This window comes from Hylobates moloch, unplaced genomic scaffold (assembly GCF_009828535.3).
Source record: "Hylobates moloch isolate HMO894 unplaced genomic scaffold, HMol_V3 SCAFFOLD_15, whole genome shotgun sequence".
NCBI lineage: Eukaryota > Metazoa > Chordata > Mammalia > Primates > Hylobatidae > Hylobates > Hylobates moloch.
Genome location: NW_026652290.1, coordinates 37,467,095 through 37,490,459, shown reverse-complemented (window position 1 = coordinate 37,490,459; position 23,365 = coordinate 37,467,095). Strand labels below are relative to the sequence as shown.

General features: G+C 45.6%; 1 protein-coding gene across 3 annotated transcripts in view; it reads right to left on the bottom strand.

Annotated features, from left to right (window-relative positions):
* The window catches only part of TGFBRAP1 (transforming growth factor beta receptor associated protein 1), a 72,912-nt gene continuing 49,547 nt past the window's right edge, over positions 1–23,365 (bottom strand). For all 3 annotated transcript variants that reach the window (XM_032176971.2, XM_058428630.1, XM_058428631.1), the window contains 8 exons: positions 19,903–19,985; positions 15,980–16,321; positions 13,217–13,274; positions 11,171–11,314; positions 9,090–9,236; positions 8,400–8,559; positions 4,813–5,246; positions 1–3,123 (listed from right to left, as the gene is read on the bottom strand). In XM_032176971.2, coding sequence (XP_032032862.1) covers positions 2,947–3,123; positions 4,813–5,246; positions 8,400–8,559; positions 9,090–9,236; positions 11,171–11,314; positions 13,217–13,274; positions 15,980–16,321; positions 19,903–19,985 — 1,545 coding nt within the window. In that variant the 3' untranslated portion in view covers positions 1–2,946. The remainder of the gene's footprint in view (positions 3,124–4,812; positions 5,247–8,399; positions 8,560–9,089; positions 9,237–11,170; positions 11,315–13,216; positions 13,275–15,979; positions 16,322–19,902; positions 19,986–23,365) is intronic.

The following is a 23,365-nucleotide window of genomic DNA, read 5'->3' as shown; positions in this document are numbered from 1 at the left end:
TCCATCAAGGCAATTTTTATTTTAAAAAATTACAGAAAGAACAAAGAACTAAAAGAATTTTAATAAAATGAGCAAGTTTACATTTGTACATTTTGTGTATCTGGAACCCAATCAGGGGCAAAGGATAAAGTTGCAAGGACAAAGGTTTCTGTGGAAGAGCAAGCAAAAAGCAAGGGCTGCCCCAGTTGCGTCATGGGCATCCATTCAGAGCTGGGACCCTGCAGCCACCTGCCTGTGCTCCGGAAGTGAGAAACACATGTAAGCACGCGTCAGTGGGAGCGTCGCAGCTGAACTCAGCCCAGTGCAACGCAGCCTGAGTGACATCCCTACATTAATACTTGATAGGGAACAGCAGATAAACAGTTCCAAAAACCAAATGGTATTGCCCATAGAATATGAATGTAAACTGAGTTCAGTTCATGCTGTTTTAACTAGAATGGTTCCACTGAACCTAATGAGGGGAAAAAGGTCGGATGGATCTAATTGCTCTATTCAATGGCACAGTTACAAATCAGCAGGCCTGTGAGAAAGAACCACACATTTCTCTCAGAAATATGGTTTGAGAAAAGGACCTTGTAGGAGTGAGAGAAAGGTTAGAGAAAAGTACAGTTTAACACATGAGACAATTCTTCATACTGTAATAGAATGCTGCTTGTGGTTAAGGATTTGGTAGAGATGGAAAACTGCTCAACTTTAATTCCCACTATTTTAAAGGATGACAAACATTTTAGAGTATTGATCAATGTTCAGTGAAAAAATAAAAATGACTAGTGTTGGCTGGGAGTGGTGGCTCACGCCTGTAATCTCAGCACTTTGGGAGGCCAAGGGAGGCAGATCACGAGGTCAGGAGACCGAGACCACCCTGGCCAACATGGTGAAAGCCCATCTCTACTAAAAATACAAAAATTAGCTGGGCATGGTGGCATGCACCTGTAGTCCCAGCTACTCGGGAGGCTGAGGCAGGAGAATCGCTTGAACCCAGGAGGTGGAGGTTGCAGAGAGCTGACATTGCGCCACTGCACTCCAGCCTGGGTGACAGAGTGAGACTCTGCCTCTGTGTTAGGAATGAGAAATTGCAAAGCTTTTTCTAGATTTTACCCATTTGGTGTACAGAGAAATAGAGCTTTTAATGGCGCAATGTTGCATATACGGGTAACCTGTTCTTTGAGAAATATAAACTCAAACTCACAAGTTGTCATGATAACATATGCAGTAATATGACCATTCTACAACAGAGTCACCCACAGGTATAACACATGACTGGGCTTTGAGCTCATACCAATTTACACAGCATACAGTTGTGCTACAAGGAGAATTTCTTCATCATTTATTCGTTAGTTAATTGAAACACAGTCAGGAAAAAATGGTACCAATTCCCCCCAAACAACACGTGGATGCTTTTGCTTCTTGACCCACTTAGAGTCCCAAATGGACAAAAAATACATGGACCAATATTAGTTCACGAAACATGTTTTAAAGAACAGAGAATGAGGTCTTCATCCCACCTCAGTAAGGCTTGGGCTGATGAAGAGAGGGTGTATTCAGGGTCCTCTCTTGTCATATGTACAAGCTGACGCTTGTTTCCCAAGCATGATAGTAGTGGGTAGACTGCCTTTATTGTTAGCCCCTAATAGAATCAGTCAGCACAATGAAGAAATTCTGAAGAGGGCAGTGAAGTGACAACAGCTTCAGCTCGTCATCGATGTTATACAGAAACACAAAAGGAATCCCCGGCCTGTGATGAAGGAGAGGCCGTTGCTGTGTGTTCAGGAAACCTCAGAGCAGGCACATAAAGTGCTGGAAGGTGACACAGCCTGTCTGGACGTCCTCGGGAAGGTGTGCCATCTAGGAGGTGACACCCCCGTCCAGCACACGGGCCCTTCCACCCGCTGTCGGTCCTGCTAAAGGTGCGAGGCTAAAACCGGCCTCTCCAGAAAAGAACGCTCGGTGTGTGCTGACCACGCTTCCCTTTGAATTTCCCGAGTATTCAACAGGAGGTACATTTTAACAAGAAAAAATATCCCTAACAAACAGGACAGATGACTCTCAACAAGAGAGCAACTAAGAACATGATACAAATTTAAATAAAAATGTTTAGTTCAACGTGTTCATCGTGGAGTTTCAAATCAGCAGATGCCACGACAGGAAAGGAGCACACAGCTGGGCCCTTGCCCGCCATGGGTTTCCCGTGTCTGTGGCTTTTTCAAGGCGGGGAGAGCAGCTTCTCTCTTGGAGCATTCTCAGTTTCTTAACAGATCTTCACTTGCTAGGCAGCCAGAAGCATGAGTTCACCCAAGAGTGAGTGCTTGGGTACACAAGGCAGAATCTGTTGGGAGCTGAGAGCCGGAGAGGAAGTAAGAAGGAACAAAGGTACTTCTCCAGGGTCAGCCGTTTCTGAGGGCAAAGGCAGAGCCCATGAGGTAACCCTAGGAAACCGGCCCACGAGTGAGCAGTGTGGATGGAGAACGTGTCTCTGCAGGAGGGCAAGGCTGACCCCCATGAGGCTCTGTGCCCTCGCCACTCACCCAGGCAAGAGAGGGCTTTGTCACCAGCCACACCGAAGCCACGTTTTCAGTGCAAACGTGAGTCTAAAGGTTGGAGTGTGGGAGTGGTGGGGGATCCCCCACCTGGGTCTGGACTGCATGAGGAAGACTCCCTTTTTTTTTTTTTTTTTCTCAAAGTAGACCTCTGTCTTGGATTACTATGTACCTGGACAGGTGAACTCTTGTATGTCTCTATTTTTGGGATTTTTAGGGGTTTTCCATGTACATTCATAGAGCCTGGTCAGCAGTGAGGAGTCCTTGTTGCGTGTGGACGGAAGGCTCCCTGGCACCCAAATGTCTCCCTTCGTGCTGGCTGACACAGAGCATGGTGGTCGTCTGCTCTTCACATCCAGCAGGCTCAGAAAGAACTCGGAGTTCCCCTCACACCCTTGGGCCAAGCTTTTCAAGTCCGAGTGCCAGGGCTGGATGAGCTGGGGTTTGTGTGTCTGCCGGCAGCACAGTGGGTGTGCACAAGACCACCATTTGGGTATCTAACAAACACAGGCTCACAAAAGGGATTTTGGCATATCTGACAAAGCTTTTTGTCTGAGAGTCGGATTGAGCTTCCTTTCAACTTCATCTGCAAGAAGAAACCAAGACTGAGAATGTTGTCATGTGTTAAGTATACTTAAAGTGGCTACGTTCTAGTTTTGCAGAGTTGACATGCATTACTCCACGGGTTATTATTATGATGAGGATTTCTTTAATATCAACTTCTTGAAACGAAATGCTAAAGGTGTAAATAAAACCATCCTTAGTAACTGGACAAGGAAGAAAGCTACACAATTGCTTTTCTTATTTCACCAAAGTAATTGCTGCTTGTCTGGCTGAGGCATTTCTACCCAAGATCCTCTCTCCAACATTCTCTGGGCTCTGATCATTTCAAGCAAGGCCTGTTAGAAAGTCATGAATGTTAATGCTGAATGGGACCATATAATAGTGTAACTCCAGGGTTCTCTCATTTGCAAATAAGAAAAGTAAAGCACAAATAAGGGATGTAGTCAAGTTATGCAGCCAACGAGTGGCAGATTCCTGGCTGGTCCTGGGAGACACCCTTCCGTTTCCTTAGAAGTAACTGGTGAAACTGAGTCTTAATGCCATTGGTTCCTGTCTGATCCACAGGACTTGAGTTCTGAAAGTTATAAAGTTTTTCTACACAATTCACTCGTGTCAACCGAGGCAGGTTGGTCTATTGGCAAGATCAAGCAGCAACTCAGCGATTCATCCTGCACTCCTTAGTTGCATCACTCCTCCCACAAACATGGATTAGATGCCTTCAATATGGCAGGCTTAGCCCTACAGACACTGAGATAAAGAAATGAAGTTCCCTGTCCTCAAAGAACCCAAACTCTAATAGTACAGGGTGACAGTTGTGAATGTGAACACAAAGTAAAAGTGGGGAAAGAGAAGGTGATTACTCTACTTAAGAGGTATGAGATCGCTTCACCAAGGGAAAAAAATAAACGCTAAATTTTGACTGGGCATTTGCTGAGGACAAAGAAAAAGGTAAGAGTATCTCAGGCAGTGGGTAGAGCATTTACAAAAGCAACAAAGTATGAAATACCAAATCACGTCTGGAAGGTTGTGCTAAAGCCAGGACATGAGTTGGGAAGCAGAGAGAGGTGGGGAGGGATGGGCTGAAGGAGGTGGGACTGCATCTTCCAGGACAGGGGACGTCAGCAAAGGCTTCTAAGTGGGAGGGGAACACGTCGGATTCCCACTCTGGAAAGAAGAATTTAGGCCCACAAGAAAGAAGTCTCCAGAAGGGGAGTATAGTGTGGGGATGAAGAATGTGGGGTTCTCAACTGGCCTGGGAGGCAGCTCTGGGCACTCCCACTTCCTGAGCATGTGACTGCTCTCTGCCTCAGTTTCCTCTCCTGTGAAATGGAGATGCTGACAGTAAATACTGCATAAAACTGTCATGATGACAAAATGCTAGCATGATGTAAAATGCCTAGGTCAGTGCCTGGCACACAGCACGTGCTGGGTAAGCGCCTGATATTCTGATGCTGCTCTCCTCCCTACAGATTCTCTTAATCACCAGCATCCAAAAGGGGAGAAAAACTACACCGATGTTACACCTACCAGCCCAACCTCTGCCTCTGCTCACATAGACCTCAGTTTCTATGAGCAGGATCAGATATTGATGTGCTGTAGTCATAGAGACAGAAAAAAGAAAAACCGACAAAGACTATTTTTCCATCAGTAAAATCTACCTTCAATACAATGTTGACTGACCAGGAAGCAGCTTGTGGGGGCCGGCACTTACCTTATCGTAGGTGTAGATTAAGTTTTCGGACCTGGCCAGGCCGAGAGCCACCTGCATGGTCCTCCTGGCATGGATGCTGTCCCTCATGGCCCCCATCAGGAATGGGCAGAGGAGCTGCACTGACCAGGTGTCGGGCAGCATCTGCAGCACCTGGGCCGCATCAAATTCGGTGGCGTGGTGGTTCAGCAGGTCCACGGCAGCCACGGCCAGCTCGTGGGTGGTGGGGCCAGCACGCAGGTAGATGGCCAGCAGCGTGTGAAAGAGGTGCTGGCGGTGGGGTGGGTCTCGGCCCTCGGAGCACCACAGGCAATAGTCCTCGGCCGCTGCGAAGTCCTGCAGCTCGTGCACCAGGATATGCAGCGCCTTCTCGTGCTCGCCCAGCTTCCCGTGCAGGATGGCGCTCTCCATGGGCAGGCCAGCTCCCTGCAGCCTCTCTGCAAGACAGAACCCGTGGCTCAGAAAGAAAAGGGCCCACCGGCCACCTGCCCAGCGACTGGACTCCTTGCTGCTCTGGGCTTCAGGAGGGGAAAAGTCAACCTGGCTCCCTCACAATGCCAAATGCTGCCACCCAGATGACTGAGGGAAGGTTTTCTTGCATTTTCACACTGTGAATCCAGGTGTTAGTAAAACAGAAGGCAGACTCTACTCAAAAGTATAGCTGGACTACAGAATGATTCATTTCTCCAGTGTTCAGAGGATGAAAAGAACAAATGAACCACAACCTCAGAAAGGCCCAGTGACTCAGTAAGTATCAGCCTTCCAGGTCTCCAGTCACTCCATCATCACTCCTATCCTCCCAGGACAGTATCTTTTGACTAAAATAGAAGGACACTATGTCCCCTAAACTTCTAACACACACTACTTCACCCCAAAAGATGTGCTGAACCCCTTTATTCCAACTTAAAGTACATTTCATTGAACGGAATATGAGCTCATATTATTCAAAATCCATCTCTACATTATTCAACAGAAGGTTGCCAATAATAGGATTTTTTGTTTGTTTCACCTGCAATTAAGCTTCCAGGTCCTAAGGAAAATGACATAACCCAAAGCGTCATTCCTGACCAAGGCCCCACCCTTAGTGGGCTGTGTCTCACTGGCAAAGTCACCTTGCTTCCTACCCCATCTGTAACCCCATCTGTAACTTCCCACCCCAGCCCGTATAGAACTGCACCAGCCCTTATCTGCATTGCAGTTAAACTCTGAGTCTCTAAGGACCAGAAGTGAGGCTCATCTGTTTTTACATCCTCAAGAGATTATAAGATCTCTTCCTACTGTGAATAAATATTATGAGGACAACCCTTAGTTTAGGGTCAAGACTAATAATCAAATTATAGGCCTTTGAATCTTGGCTGTTGCTTAGGCCTGAAGAACATGGCAGACATTGCTACCCCTGTAGCCAAGGGCTGGCCCTACAAGGTACATCCCTTATAGCACTAAACACAGAAGCCACAATAGGCAATGCCTTCATCCTCACAGTGGAAGGCCAACAAATAATTACTAAGTGGCTGCCATAGTTAAGGTCCTGGGTGAGGTACAAAGACAGTTAAGAAAAGATCATTGTGGTGATTTACACTTCCACATCTATCATCTCATTTATATTTGACTCCCACAGCCACCCCAAGTGGATAGGTTGGGCTGGAATTGTTTTTACAACTTCCCTAGACTGACATCTCCCCAAGTTATCTAACTAAGAAGGGATACAAAATTAGTGTTTGGATTTCCAGTGCTCCTCCCACAGTGCTGCGGGGGATACCCCCATTGCCTGAAAGCTCCCCTATGCTACCTGCAAGCCCAGGCTTATACCTAATGACTGCTCATATAGGGCCTCTTCCGGGAGGCTGCCTCTGACCCCTCCACCCCAAGGCACAGCTCGTGGGTTCCTTGGCCCTTCTAGAACTGTACCTGCCCTTAACTGCATTCCAATTAAACTCTGAGTCTCTGAGGACCAGGACCAAGTCTCATCCATCTTTGTATCCTCAATGCACAGTGACACACTCCACATACTCAGAAAAGCTGGTGGAACCACACACTTGTGGCTGGCCTGAGAGTTTTATAAGGAGATTTGTAAAGCAAAAAGGATAAGTCAGGAGTGAGTAAAAATATTCAATAGCTGGGACACCCTGGCACAGATCAGTCAGGGACAGTGGCTGTGAGTGAACAGAGATCGCACGGTGGATAGCCACAGAAAGTCCTAATGTAGGTGCAGGTGCAAGCCAGAACTAGTGTTTGCTGGTTTCATGAAATACCAACCCACACCTGTGTTCTGGCTCTACTGCTCATGGGCTGTGTGACCTGTGGCAAGCGAGGTAACCTCTCTGGGCTTCACAGCACTCTTCCGTAAAAATGGAGGAAAAACAGGCCTCACTTCACAGGGTTGTTGTGGAAACTGTGTCATAAGGCAGCCTCAGCGTTTCAACCTATGCCTGGCATATCTAGTCAATCCTCATTATTTGTGGATTCTGTATTTACAAAGTCACCTACTCGCTGAAATTTATTTGTAACCTCCCAATCAACACTCGCAGCAACTTCAAGGTCATTTACGACAAGCACAGAGCCTGACGCAGAGCTGAGGCCAAAGAAGGAGCGCCCTCCCTCCTTGCTTCAGCTGTTGTACTACCTACACGTTTCCTTTTCACGGGCTATTTATTGCCATGCTTTTTTGCATTTTGGTGCTTTTTGTTGGTGATTTCAGTGTAGTGCTGAAGTGCTGCCTGGCGCTCCTAAGCTCTGGAAGGTTGTGATGTGCTTTATGGAGACAACAGGTGTGTTAGATATGCTTTGTTATTGGTCAAAAAATAGTATAGGCCATTAAAGAAAGTAATAGTAAGGCCATTAAAGAAAAACACATCACTAACCCCAGTGAGTATAAATCCAGAAATTCTTAATGCGGCAAGAAACTAGTTAAGTCTACCAGTTGTAAGCACCATGCTGCACTGTGGAACTTTACACAATACAGAAACTGTGGTCTCTGTACCCCTGAGGAATGGAAACCCAGATGCCCTCCAAGACTCCTGCACAACCTTCTTGCTTAGAGCTCGAGGAACCTGAGCCTTGAGCAGCCCAGGAGTGGGCCGCTGGGGGCAGTGCCTACTGCAAAGCCTTGATCAGAGACTGAAGTCATCAGAGGGAACTATGACTCAGTGCTTTGACATTGAATGAAGACACTCAAGAGACACACAGATGTTTAAAGTCTACCAGGGCAGCGCCAACATCATCAATCAAAGGGCACTGTCCATCTAGAGGCACGGTCCATCTCTAGAGGCACAAGAAGCCTCATTTCTCCCTGCAGGGAGGCTGACTCTGTCAAAAGAGGCTCAAGGGCTGAGTGTGGTGGCTCACGCCTGTAACCCCAGCACCTTAGGAGGCAGAAGCAGGAAGATCACTTGAGGCCATGAGTTTGAGACCAGCCTGGGTGACAAAGTGACACCCTGTCTTCATTAAAAAAAATATTTTTTAAAAAAGAGGCTCAAAGAATCACCCTGTGGAATCAACCAGGAGCTGTGCCAAAGCCCTTCTCTCTGCTTCCTCCCACCCCCTTGAAATGAGTTTTTCCCAAAGGGAGACAATACTGAGATCATCCTCACCAAGGAGAAAGTGGACTCGGTATAAATCAGACTTCTGGAGTAGCCGCCGCAGCTTGGCCTGCGTCTCGGTGGCCTCTGTGCCCTTGCTGCTGGCGGAGGCCCTCTGCTGCAGCACCTCTTCCAGGTACAGCACAGCTAAGTGGGTGTGATACTCTTCTTTCTGCAGGAAACAGGGGCGAGCCAAGCAGACAGACAGTGTTTTCAAGTGGGAAAGTCAAAGCTCTCCCCCATCAACCAGGGCTTGGAGACCGGGCCTGCGCTGACATGAGCTGGGCAGATGCTCACTTGCTGGATCGAAACCCTCTCAGAAACCACGATACTGAGATGAGTTTACCATCTATGGGGAATAGAACAAAATGTCACCTCTTATTTTGAGAAGTAAGGGCTACAGAATTTAGATAACCTACAAAAAGGTATAGCTCCCTTTATTTCCTTTAAGGATAATAACAAAGAAGGAAAAGAGAGGAAAAATAAAAGCTGAGTGAGTGTGAGACGGAAGGAGAAAAAAATAAAGCTACCTATTGCTCCAGGTCTCTTTCTGCAAGCCTCAAGGCCCCCATCAGACCATCAACAAGTACGGATGGATTACCCGGGGAGCAGACATTACACAGAATCACATGCCAAAAAGTGTTCTAGTTCAATTCCGTCTCTCCAGCCCACACTCTTTAGTCTAAGTTCTGCAGTGCTCACCTGCAGTCTCTTGTCTATCACAAGATATTCCAGATACTTCACAAGGGCTTTAGGGTATTTTTTAAGGCAACTGATAATGTTGTCTGGATTAAAACTGTTCTTCTGCTGTTCATCCAAAGGTCTCTTGGTGAAAACCTGAACTCCGACCTGAAAGAGGAGCGACAATACAGTTACTGTCCTTCTCAAACCCACCTTTCCTTCATCTTTATTTTGGTCACTGTACATTCAAGCTTTGGATAAAATCATCACTTAAAATATCATCATATTTTATATCATCATATTTAAATATCATCATATTTAATTCATTAAATATGCACAGCTTTTTGTATGTCAATCATATCTCAATACAGTGGTTTAAAAAATATAATTATGGAGAAAAACAGCCCAGCATGAAGCACTGTCAAAGGCCAGAGGGCAAAAAATCAAGACAGAAAAGCCAGCCTATACCCTGAAGCCCTCCTCACACACCCCGTGCAAATTGGAAACTGAAGAACAAAGCATATATTGGTGACAGATTTTGACAACCCATAATAATAACATTAAGATCATCCAAGAACAGGGATAGCCAGTTGCTGAACAGTATGTGAAAAGATATCAAAAGTGCTGAAATTTCTGTACAGTAAACTCACTTCTCTGAACATGGATTATCTACTCTGGGTTATTTATGATAGACGGTTAATCTGAGATCTGAGCCTCCAGTCCCTGAGCAAGTTTCCAGGCTGCCTTCCTGTGTCTATCAAGTGGAGGCACTGGTCCAATCCTCTGGTTCAAGGAAAGGACAGTGAGGCAGGCAGGAAAGCAGCTCTCCACTGCCCCTCCCCTGAGTACTTCCGTGCGGAGGTTCTATCGTGTGCACGCACACACGCACCTCCCCACTCCAAGGCCAATACATTCACGTGTCATGTATTATGGTATGAATTTTGGATTCTATAAGCCTGGATTTGTGTCCCAGCCCTACCAACTATAGCCTCAGTTTCCTCATCTGTAGCTAATGCCCACTGAGGGGTTGCTGTGATGTTTAAGCGATGACCTTTGTCAGGGGATTGTCCACCGTGCAGTACACTGAATTCCATGTATGTTCTGCTGTTATCATCCATAAGCATTGAGAGAGGCCTAAACCTTGCAATGGCACTGAGATCCATGTTTTACGTGTGTGTGAGCGGGTCAGGATGTGCTCTGCAGGCGTGTGCACAGAGCCAAAGTAAAGATGGAGAAACAAGTATGCAAAGTGCAAGTGCCTGGCTCTGATTTTCCAGGGAAGCCAGCACTAGGGAGCATATGAGAATATATTCCAACTCAGGTTTTAGAAAGGCAGATGCAGCACTCAGAAACTCTCCATTCAGGACCAACACCCTGCATCAGAAAGCTCATTTTGTCTCTCTGAGGGGAGCCATGGAAGCGTATACGTTTTTCACGATGAGAACTGAAATGCTTGCTGTCTTCTTCCCAGTCACCTGTGGTCACCTGTGGGGCTTTACTAAGGATACTGTCCTGAGCCTCCTACCTCCCCTCTAGCCAACAGGTGCTTTTTCACTGCCAGCATTTCTCAGCCTCCAAGACAGGCCGAGTCTTGCTCATGGCTCCCCTCCCTACTCTAGGCCCACAAACTCCATGTTGGCAGTGGTGGGAGCAGGGATGAGGGCAACAGGCTTCCCAGTGTGGCCCAGGTCTGGGTGCTTCCTCCTTCCAAAGATCAAGTCCTGCAGGGCAACCACCTAATCCTGCTCCAGAAAACAGCAGTGTCAGACTTCTGAGGCGTCGAGGAGTGGGGTTCACAGACACAAGTTCTTAAGAAGATGCTAAAAATGCAAGCTGGCTATGTCTTGCTTTTCTATACAAGTGACTTGCCCCAGCAAGGGGATTCTCAATGGAATGTCTCAGCAGCAAGATGCCGAACTGCCCTAGAGCTAGAATCCAGAGAGCTCAAGGGAAGGTATTAAAAGGGGAATAATAACAACAACAAAAAACAGAGGAGGAGGTTGAAATGTAGCTTTCTTTTCCCCTCCTAAAAGCAAAGCTTTTGGGGTCTGTTTTTACCACCTCCCCCAACCAAAGAGAATGCATTTTTATGAAGCACAAACCTCTTCACTTTTCTGCAGGACCCAATCAGCATAGGCCCACACTAGCTCCTCATCTAAGCAGTAGGTAAGAAAATCCACAATGTATTCATACAGGTCTGAGCGTGTGGAGTCCTGGACATCGCCATTCACAATGTTCACCCACAACTGGAAAGGAATCAAAAAGAAAAAAAGAAAAAGAAAAGAAAAAACAATCATAAAGGCACGTATCTTAGAATTAGTTGAGAAATGGCGTATGTTTACTTATTTGGCTTTTTAATACCTTTTAAAGTAGTTGGAAAAACTGTAAATGCTTAAATTTTAGTTTTTTTGGAGAAATAAAGAAATATAAAAAGACATAGTCCAAGAAATAAAAAAAAAAATAAAGCTCCAGGTTCTTTTATCTTTCTTTCTTTTTTTAACAATAACACAGTAAAGAGAATTTATGCAGGGAGGTGAATATATTAAAAATGTTTCTTCATGAAATAAACAAAACAGTCACTGATAACATCTTGACACAGAGAAGATTCACCTACAAGCATCAGCCAGGCTCTGCTTCCATCTTCTCCGTCACAGACATTCTTGATTTTGAAGTCCCCTTCGGACTGTGATAGGCAGATGTTGTGCTTTTAAAAAAGCTTCAGTGATTCTGTCCCCTGAGTTCACACTGTCTTTTGCACAGGGGGCTCAGGATAGACTCCAGTGATAAAAGCCTTTTGCTTTTTCAGCCAGAAACTTCCCTACCATGTTAAGTGAAGCCTACTTTCAGGACCCCAGAATGAGGCAGCATCACTTGGGGGTGGAAAGGATGATGGTTGCGTGGGTTCCTTCTGCACTACCTGCACGGCGTGCCTCACCTACCCGCACACCGCACCACCCCTCCAAGCCACAGCACCAAGAAGGAGCCCAGAAACAGGGGTGGCATATGAATTCTGGAATTCTGATGTCAGCATATGAACACTTTTTATGATACTAGTTTCTTCAACACAGAATTGCTGAAACCAAATAATCACACACACCTTGAAATGTGCCATTTTATATAAAATTCTACCACATATGGAGATTTATCCCATATCATTTCAAGTTTGCAAATCTATCTCTCTACAGCTCTGCTAAAGTTATTACTATACTTATATAAAGCTGTACTGAGAACACTAGGTTTTTGAAAATGAAAATTTTATCATTGACACCCAAATGTACTCTTGGCCATTGGGTACGTGTTAATTCACCTGACCCCATTTTTTGTTGTTGTTGTTGTTGTTCTGCTCTGCCATCAGGTTACCACAATAGTCTTACAAAGCAATCAAACACTAAATACATGTTCAATCTTGCCAGAGTCATAAGGTTGACTTTAGCTTGGGGAATATGGCTGGTGTTCTTGGCCCCTCACAAAATAGAGGCACATCAGGAAACAACATGGTACAGTACAAATGCATAACTAATAATGAAGGGGAGAAAGTCTCCTCAGAGTGTGAGATGAGGCTTTTCTCAAGATCAGTAGCAAGATGTAAGATACAAAATGTGACAATGCTAATAAATCGATGCCATTTTGATTAGGGTGCAGGACCCCTGCCGGGCCAATGGAGCGCGGTTCAGATGCCAGATCTACCACGGATGCATGGCCTTGGGCAAGCGACTGGCATGCATCAGCTTTGGTTCTGTCACAGATGACACAACGATAATAACATGCCCAGCTCACTGGCAACAGTGATCATCACTAACAGTGGAAATGATAAATCCGACTGTCATTCACTGCCTAAATTTTCTGATAAGGGCAGTGATATATTATGACTTGTGACTGTGAGAAATCATATTTTCATTTCTTAAGTTTTCAAAAACTCAGTCTTGACAATGTCCTTTAAGGAGATGTAAAGACAATGAGAAGAAAACTCTTGGCCAACATTTCTCCAGGAATTCACTTTGTAAAACAGAATCATTTTTGTTCTGTATAAAAGGGTGTAGATCAGGCAAAAGTGGTCTCTATCAACTTGTGAATTTTTTTTAAGTAACACTAAGTATTACTTACATGGTGCTGATTTTTAAATCATGTGGAAACGCTTCTAGACTCACCTGAACTGCAGCAGCGTCTTGGTTATTATAATGATAGAGCAGTCCAAGTGCAAAATACCTGAAACAGAACAGCATGGTAAGTACAACCTCTCCCCATCAGCTCCTGGAGGTGACCTTCACACAGTGGCACCCCCAGTCCAAGCTCCCCATATTCTATTCAACTCGAGTTCAGGCGGGGTGCAGTGGCTCATGCCTGTAATCCCAACACTTTGGAAGGCCAAGGTGGGTGGATGGCTTGAGCCCAGGAGTTTGAGACCAGTGTGGGCAACAACATAGTGAGATCTCGTCTTTATTAAAATATTAAAAAAAATTAGCCAGGTGTGGGGTACACATCTGCAGTCCCAGCTACTTGGGGTGCTAAGGTAGAAGGATCACTTGAGCCCAGAAAGTTGAGGCTGCAGTGAGCCCTGATTGTGCCACTGCACTCCAGCCTGGGTGATGGAGTGAGACCCTGTCTCAAAAATTGTACCTGTGTGTGTGTGTGTGTGTGTGTGTGTGTGTGTGTGTGTAGTTCAACAACACAAACAACCAAAGGATTCTCATTGCTGTATATTTACTTATGGTACTAAAAATATATGCTCTATCAACTTCCAAAAAGAATCTGATTCCAATCTAAGATGAGCTGAAAAAGTAAACTATGGAAAAATCACATCTGGAGTTGCTTTACAATTTGCTTCAAATATTAATATAATTTCATATCTTTGGTCTACTACTATTAACCCACATGAGGTACTAGAAGAACATGCAGAAGCTACTTTGCCTAAGCAGTGACTGAGAAGGAGGGCAGGGGCTCTAAGCATGAGGAACAGCAGGCAGTGCTAGTGTCCGGGCCTCGCAGACCACAGAGTTAGGGAGCGTCCTGGGGGAGAGTGCCCAGTGTTCAAGAACCTGGGTTTCAAGTCCAGCTTCATTGCTTATAACCCGCGTGACCTTGAGCAAGTAGGTTAACTTCCCCAGCCTCTAACTCCTCACCTATAAATGGAAAAGATCGACAATAGCATTGGCATTGCCTGGGCAACGAGCCCTCAGCACCCTCTCGAAGTCTGCAAGGGTGCCACGCTCCTGGTCCTCCTCCCTAGCAGGAAACTGGAGTAAGTTGATCAGTGAGAGGTCAGGCTTCTTCCCTCCAAAGGCACACTCTCAAGATACTGAGGCATCTGCTTGAATCCTTCTCTTTTCCTTAACCTTTTGGAAAGTCATGCTGACTCTACGGATCCTACCATCCCTTGTCACTACCACGAGGTGGCAGTGTGTTTTCTGGCTCCTGAAAAAACTAACACTGATTCCATAGCATATGTGAGTGGCTGATGGAAATTGCTGAAAAGGCCAATACCCACATGGGAGGCTCTGACATCTCAGGCACTAGCACAGTGACCCCAGAGTCTCTGTGGGAGTTCATCCACACTTTTGTCATTTCAAATCCTTAACAAAAAATCATAGAGCAAAAAAACTTATTCTGTAAATGGGGCTGAGGGATCACCCAACCCCTCTCATTTTTAAAGATAAGAAAACTGAGGCCTAGAATGGTTGTGCTATGTATTAGCTGCCCAGAATGGAGAAGCTGCTGGCTCCAACTAAGCCAGGCAGTATGCATTAACAGCCCATGATACATAAGGCCATCTACTAACTCATGCACATAAGGAAGGCAGAGTTTTTTGTTTTTTTGAGACAGGGTCTAGCTCTGTCTCCAGGCTGGAATGCAATGGTGCAATCACTGCTCACTGAAGCTTCAACCTCCTGGGCTCAAGCAATCTTCCTGCTTCAGCCTTCTGAGTAGCTGGGACCACAGGTGTGTACCGCCACACCCAGCTAATTTCTTCTTAATTTTTAGTAGAGACAAGATCTTACTATGTTGCCCAAGCTGGCCTCAAACTCCTGGGCTCAAGCAATATGCCCACCTCAGCTTCCCAAAATGCTGGGATTACAGGCATGAACCCCCATGTTCAGCCAAGGAAGGCAGAGTTTAAAACCATACCATATATCAACAAGATCAAGAAGCCTCCCTTTGAATCTGTTTATCTAGCTATCTATTCAATTCAGTTGTCAGTAACTAAAATGCACTGTAAATTTTGCCAGTAAACATGTGACATCTCCCACAAGTGAATACGAGGCTGACTACAAAGGAAATTGAAAAATAACTTCATGGCCGGGTGCGGTGGCTCACCCCTGTAATCCCAGCACTTTGGGAGGCCGAGGAGAGAAGATCACCTGAGGTCAGGAGTTCTAGACCAGCCTGGCCAACACGGCAAAACCCCGTCTCTACTAAAAATACAAAAATTAGCTGGGCGTGGTGGTGCGTACCTGTAGTCCCAGCTACCTGGGAGGCTGAGGCAGGAGAACTGCTTGAACCCAGGAGGTGGAGGCTGCAGTGAGCCGAGGTCACACCACTGTACTCCAGCCTGGGTGACAGACCGAGACTCCATCTCAAAAAAAAAATAGTCATAAAAAAAAAAGAAAAGTAACTTCATTTACTCACAAAGCCCATTACTAGTTCCAAACTATACTCCAAATTATTAAAGAATGGGAGTGAGAACAAATGCCCTCCAAGACCCCTTCAAGGGGTCTGCAGATGGTGGTGACAGAGAGGGCATCTGAGGAGCACATGCATCTGCTGTCACTATGATTTCATGGTAGTCACCTATAGGTCCTTGGGAACGCAAACATCACACTGGCTAAGTCACTTCACGAACATCTCCCCAGCAAAGGGCCTCAGTAGGGGTGCAGGGCAGGAAGCCCTGATCATATCGGGAGGGAAACACTCACTTTTTGTGCTTCTCTAGCCAGGCAGCACTGTCCGTCAGAAGACAGAAGTTCTCAGTGACCAGGAGGTCCAGCAGGCTGTCATGGTCGGCCTCTGCATACAGTTTGAGCAAGGCTGTGTCGATGTCCTCCTTGTAGCCATTTGCTACCTCTGTGCTGCGGACCTCGTTCAGGTAGCTCATGAGGAAGCGTTTGCACTTGGCCATCTTCTCCTGGTCCCCCTGGGTCAGCTGGTTCAGGTCTGCGTACTCATGAAGAGGAGGGTGGGACCGGGTGAAGGAGGAGGAGGTGGGCAACAGGAAGGGGTAGAGAGAGATCAGCTCCCGGACATCAAGCTGGCCGCTTCTGCAATTACAGTGTCAAACTAAATGAAGCAAAAAGAGAGAAGAGTACACATAGGCACACAAAACAGCACTGAAGGGGAGTGCACGGTGGCACATGTTCACAGGGGGCTGGGGATCTGGGGACAGGGTAATCATGTTGGAACGACCGTTCTAATCTGCAAGTGCAGCAAAGCACCATCCAACTGGGTGCTGCCACCTGGCTCCAAAAAAGAACAGAAGGGACGAAGGTGAAAGACACATACACAACTGGTATGAGACTGGAACATCAAAATGCCTGTGATGAAGAGAATACCCAGCTGAGCCTGGAAACTAAGGCAGAAAAAGCAACACCCAGGATAACACGCCATCAGTGTCTGCGCAAAGGCAGCATCACAGCTCTGCTGAAACCGGCATTTTCCTGGCACTAAATTACAAACAGATTGTTGAATGGTCCTTGAAGAAGGGACTTTATAAAAATATTAACTTACAACTTCCTCACCAACATCTCACAACAGAAGACACAGAAGTATTCATGTGGCCATTTCTGTGGGGACTCTCGTAGAATTTCAGAGCCTAACATTGGGATGCAACAAACAGTTCCTTTCCCATCTCCTCTCCGGAACCTGCTTGTCCAGGCTACAATCAGAGCAGGAGCTATGGATCTTAAACCTGGCCCAGTGTCAGACCCAGCCGTGGAAAACCTCCTGAGGGAACAGAAGCGGGGCCACCCCACCCCAGACACACAGAATGGAGAGGAAGGACCCAGGATCCACGCTGCCTGCGATGTTCAGAGCATCCTCCTTCACCCAAGTTCTGATCAGCTGTCCTCCTCTACTGGCTTTCACCTCTGGCTGCCCTTCCTTCCACTTCACTCAGCCTCTCCTGACCTCCCATGATTTGTACAACCCACAGGATAAATTTCAAACCTTTTAGTATGGCATTCAAGGCCCTTCCCAAACTGATCTCAAGCTACCCTACAACTTCAGCCTCAAGCATTCCTCCCACACCCCAACACTTCTACTAGACCTACTTACGTTGCCAGTTTGTACATTTCATGACTCTCAGCCTTTGCTGTTGCTGTTTCCTTGCCTAAAGCAGTGGTTCTTGGTGAAAAGCAATTTTGCTCCCTGGGGAACATGTGGCAATGCCTGGAGACAATGGGGGGAGCCGCCCCACTGGGGCGGGGGTGTGCTATGGCATCTAGTAGGTAGAGGCCAGGGCTGCTGCCATTAAACACCCTGTAATGCACAAGACAGTAACCCCCTGCCCAAAGAATTATCTGGCTCAAAACATCTACAGTGCCACAGCTGAGAATCCCTGACCTAAAGTACAATTCTTGATTTGAGAAATTTCTGCTCATTGTTTAAGATCCAAGACGAATCCAGTGAAGATTCCTCCACTGGCTGATGTGAGCACATGCAACGCTCCCACAGCAGAGCGGCACCTGTGCTGCAGGAAAGGCACACATCCAGTTTCCAAGCTAGAATGGGCACGCCAGAGAAGCAGGCACTGGGTTACCCTTCCATCCATTGCTCAGATGCTCAGGCCACGTTTGCTGAATGAAAGAAGAGCTGAACCTAGCTGACAGAACGACAGGCTGCAGGTTGTCTAAAGGAAGAGACACAGAGCCCATGTCCCCAGGTTATGTATGATCAATTTTCTCTTAAGTATCAACCATAACTAGCTGGTAACTGTGGCCTCCGGCGCGGCACTGAGAAGGAGTCAGAGGACGGGTCCAGTTCGATGAGGAAAAGAAAATCACAATTTATTAGCAACATTTGCTGTGAGCACAGAAAAGGAAGTGGAATCATCTTTGTCTTAGAAGTATCTTCAAATATCAATTCTCAGGCTGGGCGTAGTGGCTCATGGCTGTGATCTCAGCACTTTGGGAGGCTGAGGCAAGAGGATGACATGAGGCCAGGAGTTTGAGACCAGCCTGGGCAACACAATAAGATCCCATCTCTACAAAAAATAAAAAATTATCCAGGTCCCGTGGTGGTATGCACCTGAAGTCTTAGCTACTCAGGGGTCTGAGGCAGGAAGATCATTAAGCCCAGGAGGTCGAGGCTGCGGTGAGCTATGATTGCACCACTGCACTCCAGCCTGGGAGACAGAATGAGATGCTGCTTCAAAAAAAAAAAAAAAAAATCTGTTCTCTCAGTCACACTTTGGACCAAAGACGAGCAGCAATTTAAAGTTAAGCCATTAAGAGAGTGAGGTGCGGAAGTATAGGAATGTCATCCTAATAACAGGCCCCACATCTATTCTCTTACAAAATCTGAGGACTCTTTTAGGAATCCATCTGTGGACAATCACTTAATGTTTCAGATTAACCCATGAGAGAAAGAAGACACCTTGGGATACACCCATGACCCTGGTGAGGAGGTCTTCAACACTGTAGGGCTAACACAAGATATGGCAGAAAAGAGCCTAGGTCCAAAGGGGCAAAAAATTGACTTAAACCCCGAAGCCACGGGTCTTTCCAAGAACAGAGAACAGCATGGAAGAGTTGTATAAGAAAAAATTATATGGGGCATCGTTATTCAAGGAATGATTCCTTCTTTACTTAGAAATCCATTCTCTAACTGTAATCATTTTCAGTAACGCCATTCCTCAAATATCCAGCATAGAGTGAAAGATTAGAGCCACCGTGGATGTAAGGACGTGGCTGGTCATGGGCAGATCTCCTACAGAACAGGCAAGGGAGGCATTCTGCTTAAGTCACTACTTAGATGAAAATATCTATTCAGGGGCTTCCTATACATGTTATTTCTTAGATAGCTGTAAACTGTGCAGAATCTATTCTGGAGAGACATTTTGAGAACTTACTCTAAAGGCAGTGCCTGAGTACGATATTTCAAGACTCTCATAGCAGGTCTAACTTAATCTTCTGCAAAGAGTGCTGAGCAAGGCCTGGGATGGCTAACTCCTGCCTCACTGAGCACTCAGCTGTGGGGCAAGGGCAGCTGGAGGTGGCGTGACAGCGAGGCATGCCTATAAGGCAGGCGTGGTGGGCAGGGGAAAGGGGAGAACACACTCGGCAGCCCACAAGCACGTCCGACAAGCACAGGAGTAATCACAGTGCCAGAAGGGACCTCCTTAAGAGAAACTCAACTTTCTGAGAGCTGACCAGGAATAGAACATTTAGAAGGTCTTCAGAGGATGACAGAAAGTTTCATAGGTCTTCCCAGAAGCACTGTTTTTTTTCCCCCTGTACTAAGCTCATAGCTTCTTGTAAAATCACTGGAGAGAAGCAAGAATGAACCACAGCACTTTCCTAGGGGTCCTTTGGGTGCTATCAGATTCACTCTTTAGCATTTTCTCCTGGCAAAACAATCTTGATGCCTCCACGGGACTAGCGTCTGTGCCCTTCCTCTGCTCCCACTCTAAGACATAGGCCAGTGAAATTAAGGCTCCAGATGAGAGGTGACGCTGAGGAACCAGCATTGGCGGGGTCTGCTGTCACGAGCAACCCCCACCGTATCCGCCTGAAGCACAATCTAACCACGCAACACATCCCACCGCGACGTCACACCGGAAACGCAGGTTCTGGCCACAGAGGGACACTGTGGTGGCAGTCTTGCTACCAGCACCTCAAATTACCTGAAGAGCTCTTTAGCTTCCAGGAACTGAAGTTGTGCAAACTGTATAAATCCCGCCTGCTGCAGAATCCTTCTGTACATTACCTGCAAGGAAAGACAGGTGTAATCTCTTAGCGAATCTTGAAACCATCACAGCAGGGTTAAATTCGTCTAACCCTAGATAAATGTTCGTTATAACACAGAAATGTAAAATTATGAGCTGAGGAAAAAACAAGGTGTATATGAAATTATATGTATCTGTCTCTTTATGGTTTTATTTTTGTAATTTCCCAATCCTTCCCAAATGCACTTCTTGATCTCCAATACTCCTCCTCATTAACTCACAGGGCTTCAACGAGTCCCTGTACTTGTGATTGCTGAGATGGATATCAACAACCCTGGTGTTTCTGGCAGTCCAGGAACTGCCTGGCCTTCTTCCACTCTTCTGGAATTGAACTCACAGTACCACCTTTCACAGCATCCCTCAGAGCACAGGGCCGACTCATTTCATAACGGAACAGACAAACACCCAGGCTTTCTTAGTAAGAAATGCAGAAATGCTGCATGTTCCATCTCCTGCTGGTGATGTCCAACCCACACAAATACACCAACATCCGACACTCCTGCAATAAAGAGGCCAGTTTATCTTGTTTACTCCACTATGACCCACATTTCCATGACCGCTTTGTTCTTGTTACATCCAGCAATAGCAAAATGCACATTAGGAACCTGCTGTGTGGTGTCTCTGATCCCACGCCCCACTCCGTCACCGTCCAGCATGGCTGGTGTCCGAGTCCTGCCATTGTCTATATGAAATGGCTCCTGGACGTGTTTCTTCACTCTGTTCCTATAGATGCCAACACCATAGTCCAGGCTCTAATTGCCTCATGAGTAAAGACTGTGTTTTAATTACTCTCTCTGACTTTGACACCTCCTCCTTCTAACTCATCCTTCCATTTGACAGCCACATATTTTGTGAAGGCACGGCAAATATATCACTCACCTAGCGTCTCCCACTACTAGCCATGTATCTGCCATTCAGTTGGTGCTTACTGATCAACTCTCTGATCCATTTGTATCAAACTCACTCCCACTGTCACTCACTATCCCCATCTTACAGGTACAAAAACTCTGCCCAGAGATGTTACGTTTTTATTTATTTATTTATTTTATTATTATACTTTATGTTTTAGGGTACATGTGCACAATGTGCAGGTTCGTTACATATGTATCCATGTGCCATGTTGTTTTGCTGCACCCGTTAACTCGTCATTTAGCATTAGGTATATCTCCTAATGCTGTCCCTCCCCCCTCCCCCCACCCCACAACAGTCCCCGGAGTATGATGTTCCCCTTCCTGTGTCCATGAGCCTATGGTGAGAACATGCTTGTTTTTTTTTGTCCTTGTATTTATGAGAAGGATTTTTCCATTTCATCTATGTCCTACAAATTTTATGGCTGCATAGTATTCCATGGTGTATATGTGCCACATTTTCTTAATCCAGTCTATCGTTTTTGGACATTTGGGTTAGTTCCAACTCTTTGCTATTGTGAATAGCGCCGCAATAAACATACGTGTGCATGTGTCTTTATAGCAGCATGATTTATAGTCCTTTGGGTATATACTCAGTAATGGGATGGCTGGGTCAAATGGTATTTCTAGTTCTAGATCCCTGAGGAATCGCCACACTGACTTCCACAATGGTTGAACTAGTGTACAGTCCCACCAACAGTGTAAAAGTGTTCCTATTTCTCCACATCCTCTCCAGTACCTGTTGTTTCCTGACTTTTTAATGATGGCCATTCTAACTGGTGTGAGATGGTATCTCACTGTGGTTTTGATTTGCATTTCTCTGATGGCCAGTGATGATGAGCATTTTTTCATGTGTTTTTTGGCTGCATAAATGTCTTCTTTTGAGAAGTGTCTGTTCATGTCCTTTGCCCACTTTTTGATGGGGTTGTTTGTTTTTTTCTTGTAAATTTGTTTGAGTTCATTGTAGATTCTGGATATTAGCCCTTTGTCAGATGAGTAGGTTGCAAAAATTTTCTCCCATTCTGTAGGTTGCCTGTTGACTCTGATGGTAGCTTCCTTTGCTGTGCAGAAGCTCTTTAGTTTAATTAGATCCCATTTGTCAATTTTGGCTTTTGTTGCCATTGCTTTTGGTGTTTTAGACATGAAGTCCTTGCCCACGCCTATGTCCTGAATGGTATTGCCTAGGTTTTCTTGTAGGATTTTAATGGTTTTAGGTCTAACATGTAAGTCTTTAATCCATCTTGAATTAATTTTTGTATAAGGTGTAAGGAAGGGATCCAGTTTCAGCTTTCTACATATGGCTAGCCAGTTTTCCCAGCACCATTTATTAAATAGGGAATTCTTTCCCCATTTCTTCTTTTTGTCAGGTTTGTCAAAGATCAGATAGTTGTAGATATGTGGCATTATTTCTGAGGGCTCTGTTCTGTTCCATTGATCTATGTCTCTGTTGTGGTACCAGTACCATGTGGTTTTGGTTACTGTAGCCTTGTAGTATAGTTCGAGGTCAGGTAGCGTGATGCCTCCAGCTTTGTTCTTTTGGCTTAGGATTGACTTGGCGATGAGGGCTCTTTATTGGTTCCATGTGAACTTTAAAGTAGTTTTTTCCAATTCTGTGAAGAAAGTCATTGGTAGCTTGATGGGGATGGCATTGAATCTATAAATTACCTTGGGCACTATGGCCATTTTCACGACATTGATTCTTCCAACCCATGAGCATGGAATGTTCTTCCATTTGTTTGTATCCTCTTTTATTTCATTGAGCAGTGGTTTGTAGTTCTCCTTGAAGAGGTCCTTCACATCCCTTGTAAGTTGGATTGCTAGGTATTTTATTCTCTTTGAAGCAACTGTGAATGGGAGTTCACTCATGATTTGGCTCTCTGTTTGTCTGTGATTGGTGTACAAGAATGCTTGTGATTTTTGTACATTGATTTTGTATCCTGAGACTTTGCTGAAGTTGCTAATCAGCTTGAGGAGATTTTGGGCTGAGGCGATGGGGTTTTCTAGATATACAATCATGTCATCTGCAAACAGGGACAATTTGACTTCCTCTTTTCCTAATTGAATACCCTTTATTTCCTTCTCCTGCCTGATTGCTCTGGCCAGAACTTCCAGCACTATGTTGAATAGGAGTGGTGAGAGAGGGCATCCCTGTCTTGTGCCAGTTTTCAAAGGGAATGCTTCCAGTTTTTGCCCATTCAGTATGATATTGGCTGTGGGCTTGTCATAGATAGCTCTTATTATTTTGAGATATGTCCCATCAATACCTAATTTATTGAGAGTTTTTAGCATGAAGGGTTGTTGAATTTTGTCAAAGGCCTTTTCTGCATCTATTGAGATAATCATGTGGTTTTTGTCTTTGGTTCTGTTTATATGCTGGATTACGTTTATTGATTTGCGTATGTTGAACCAGCCTTGCATCCCAGGGATGAAGCCCACTTGATCATGGTGTATAA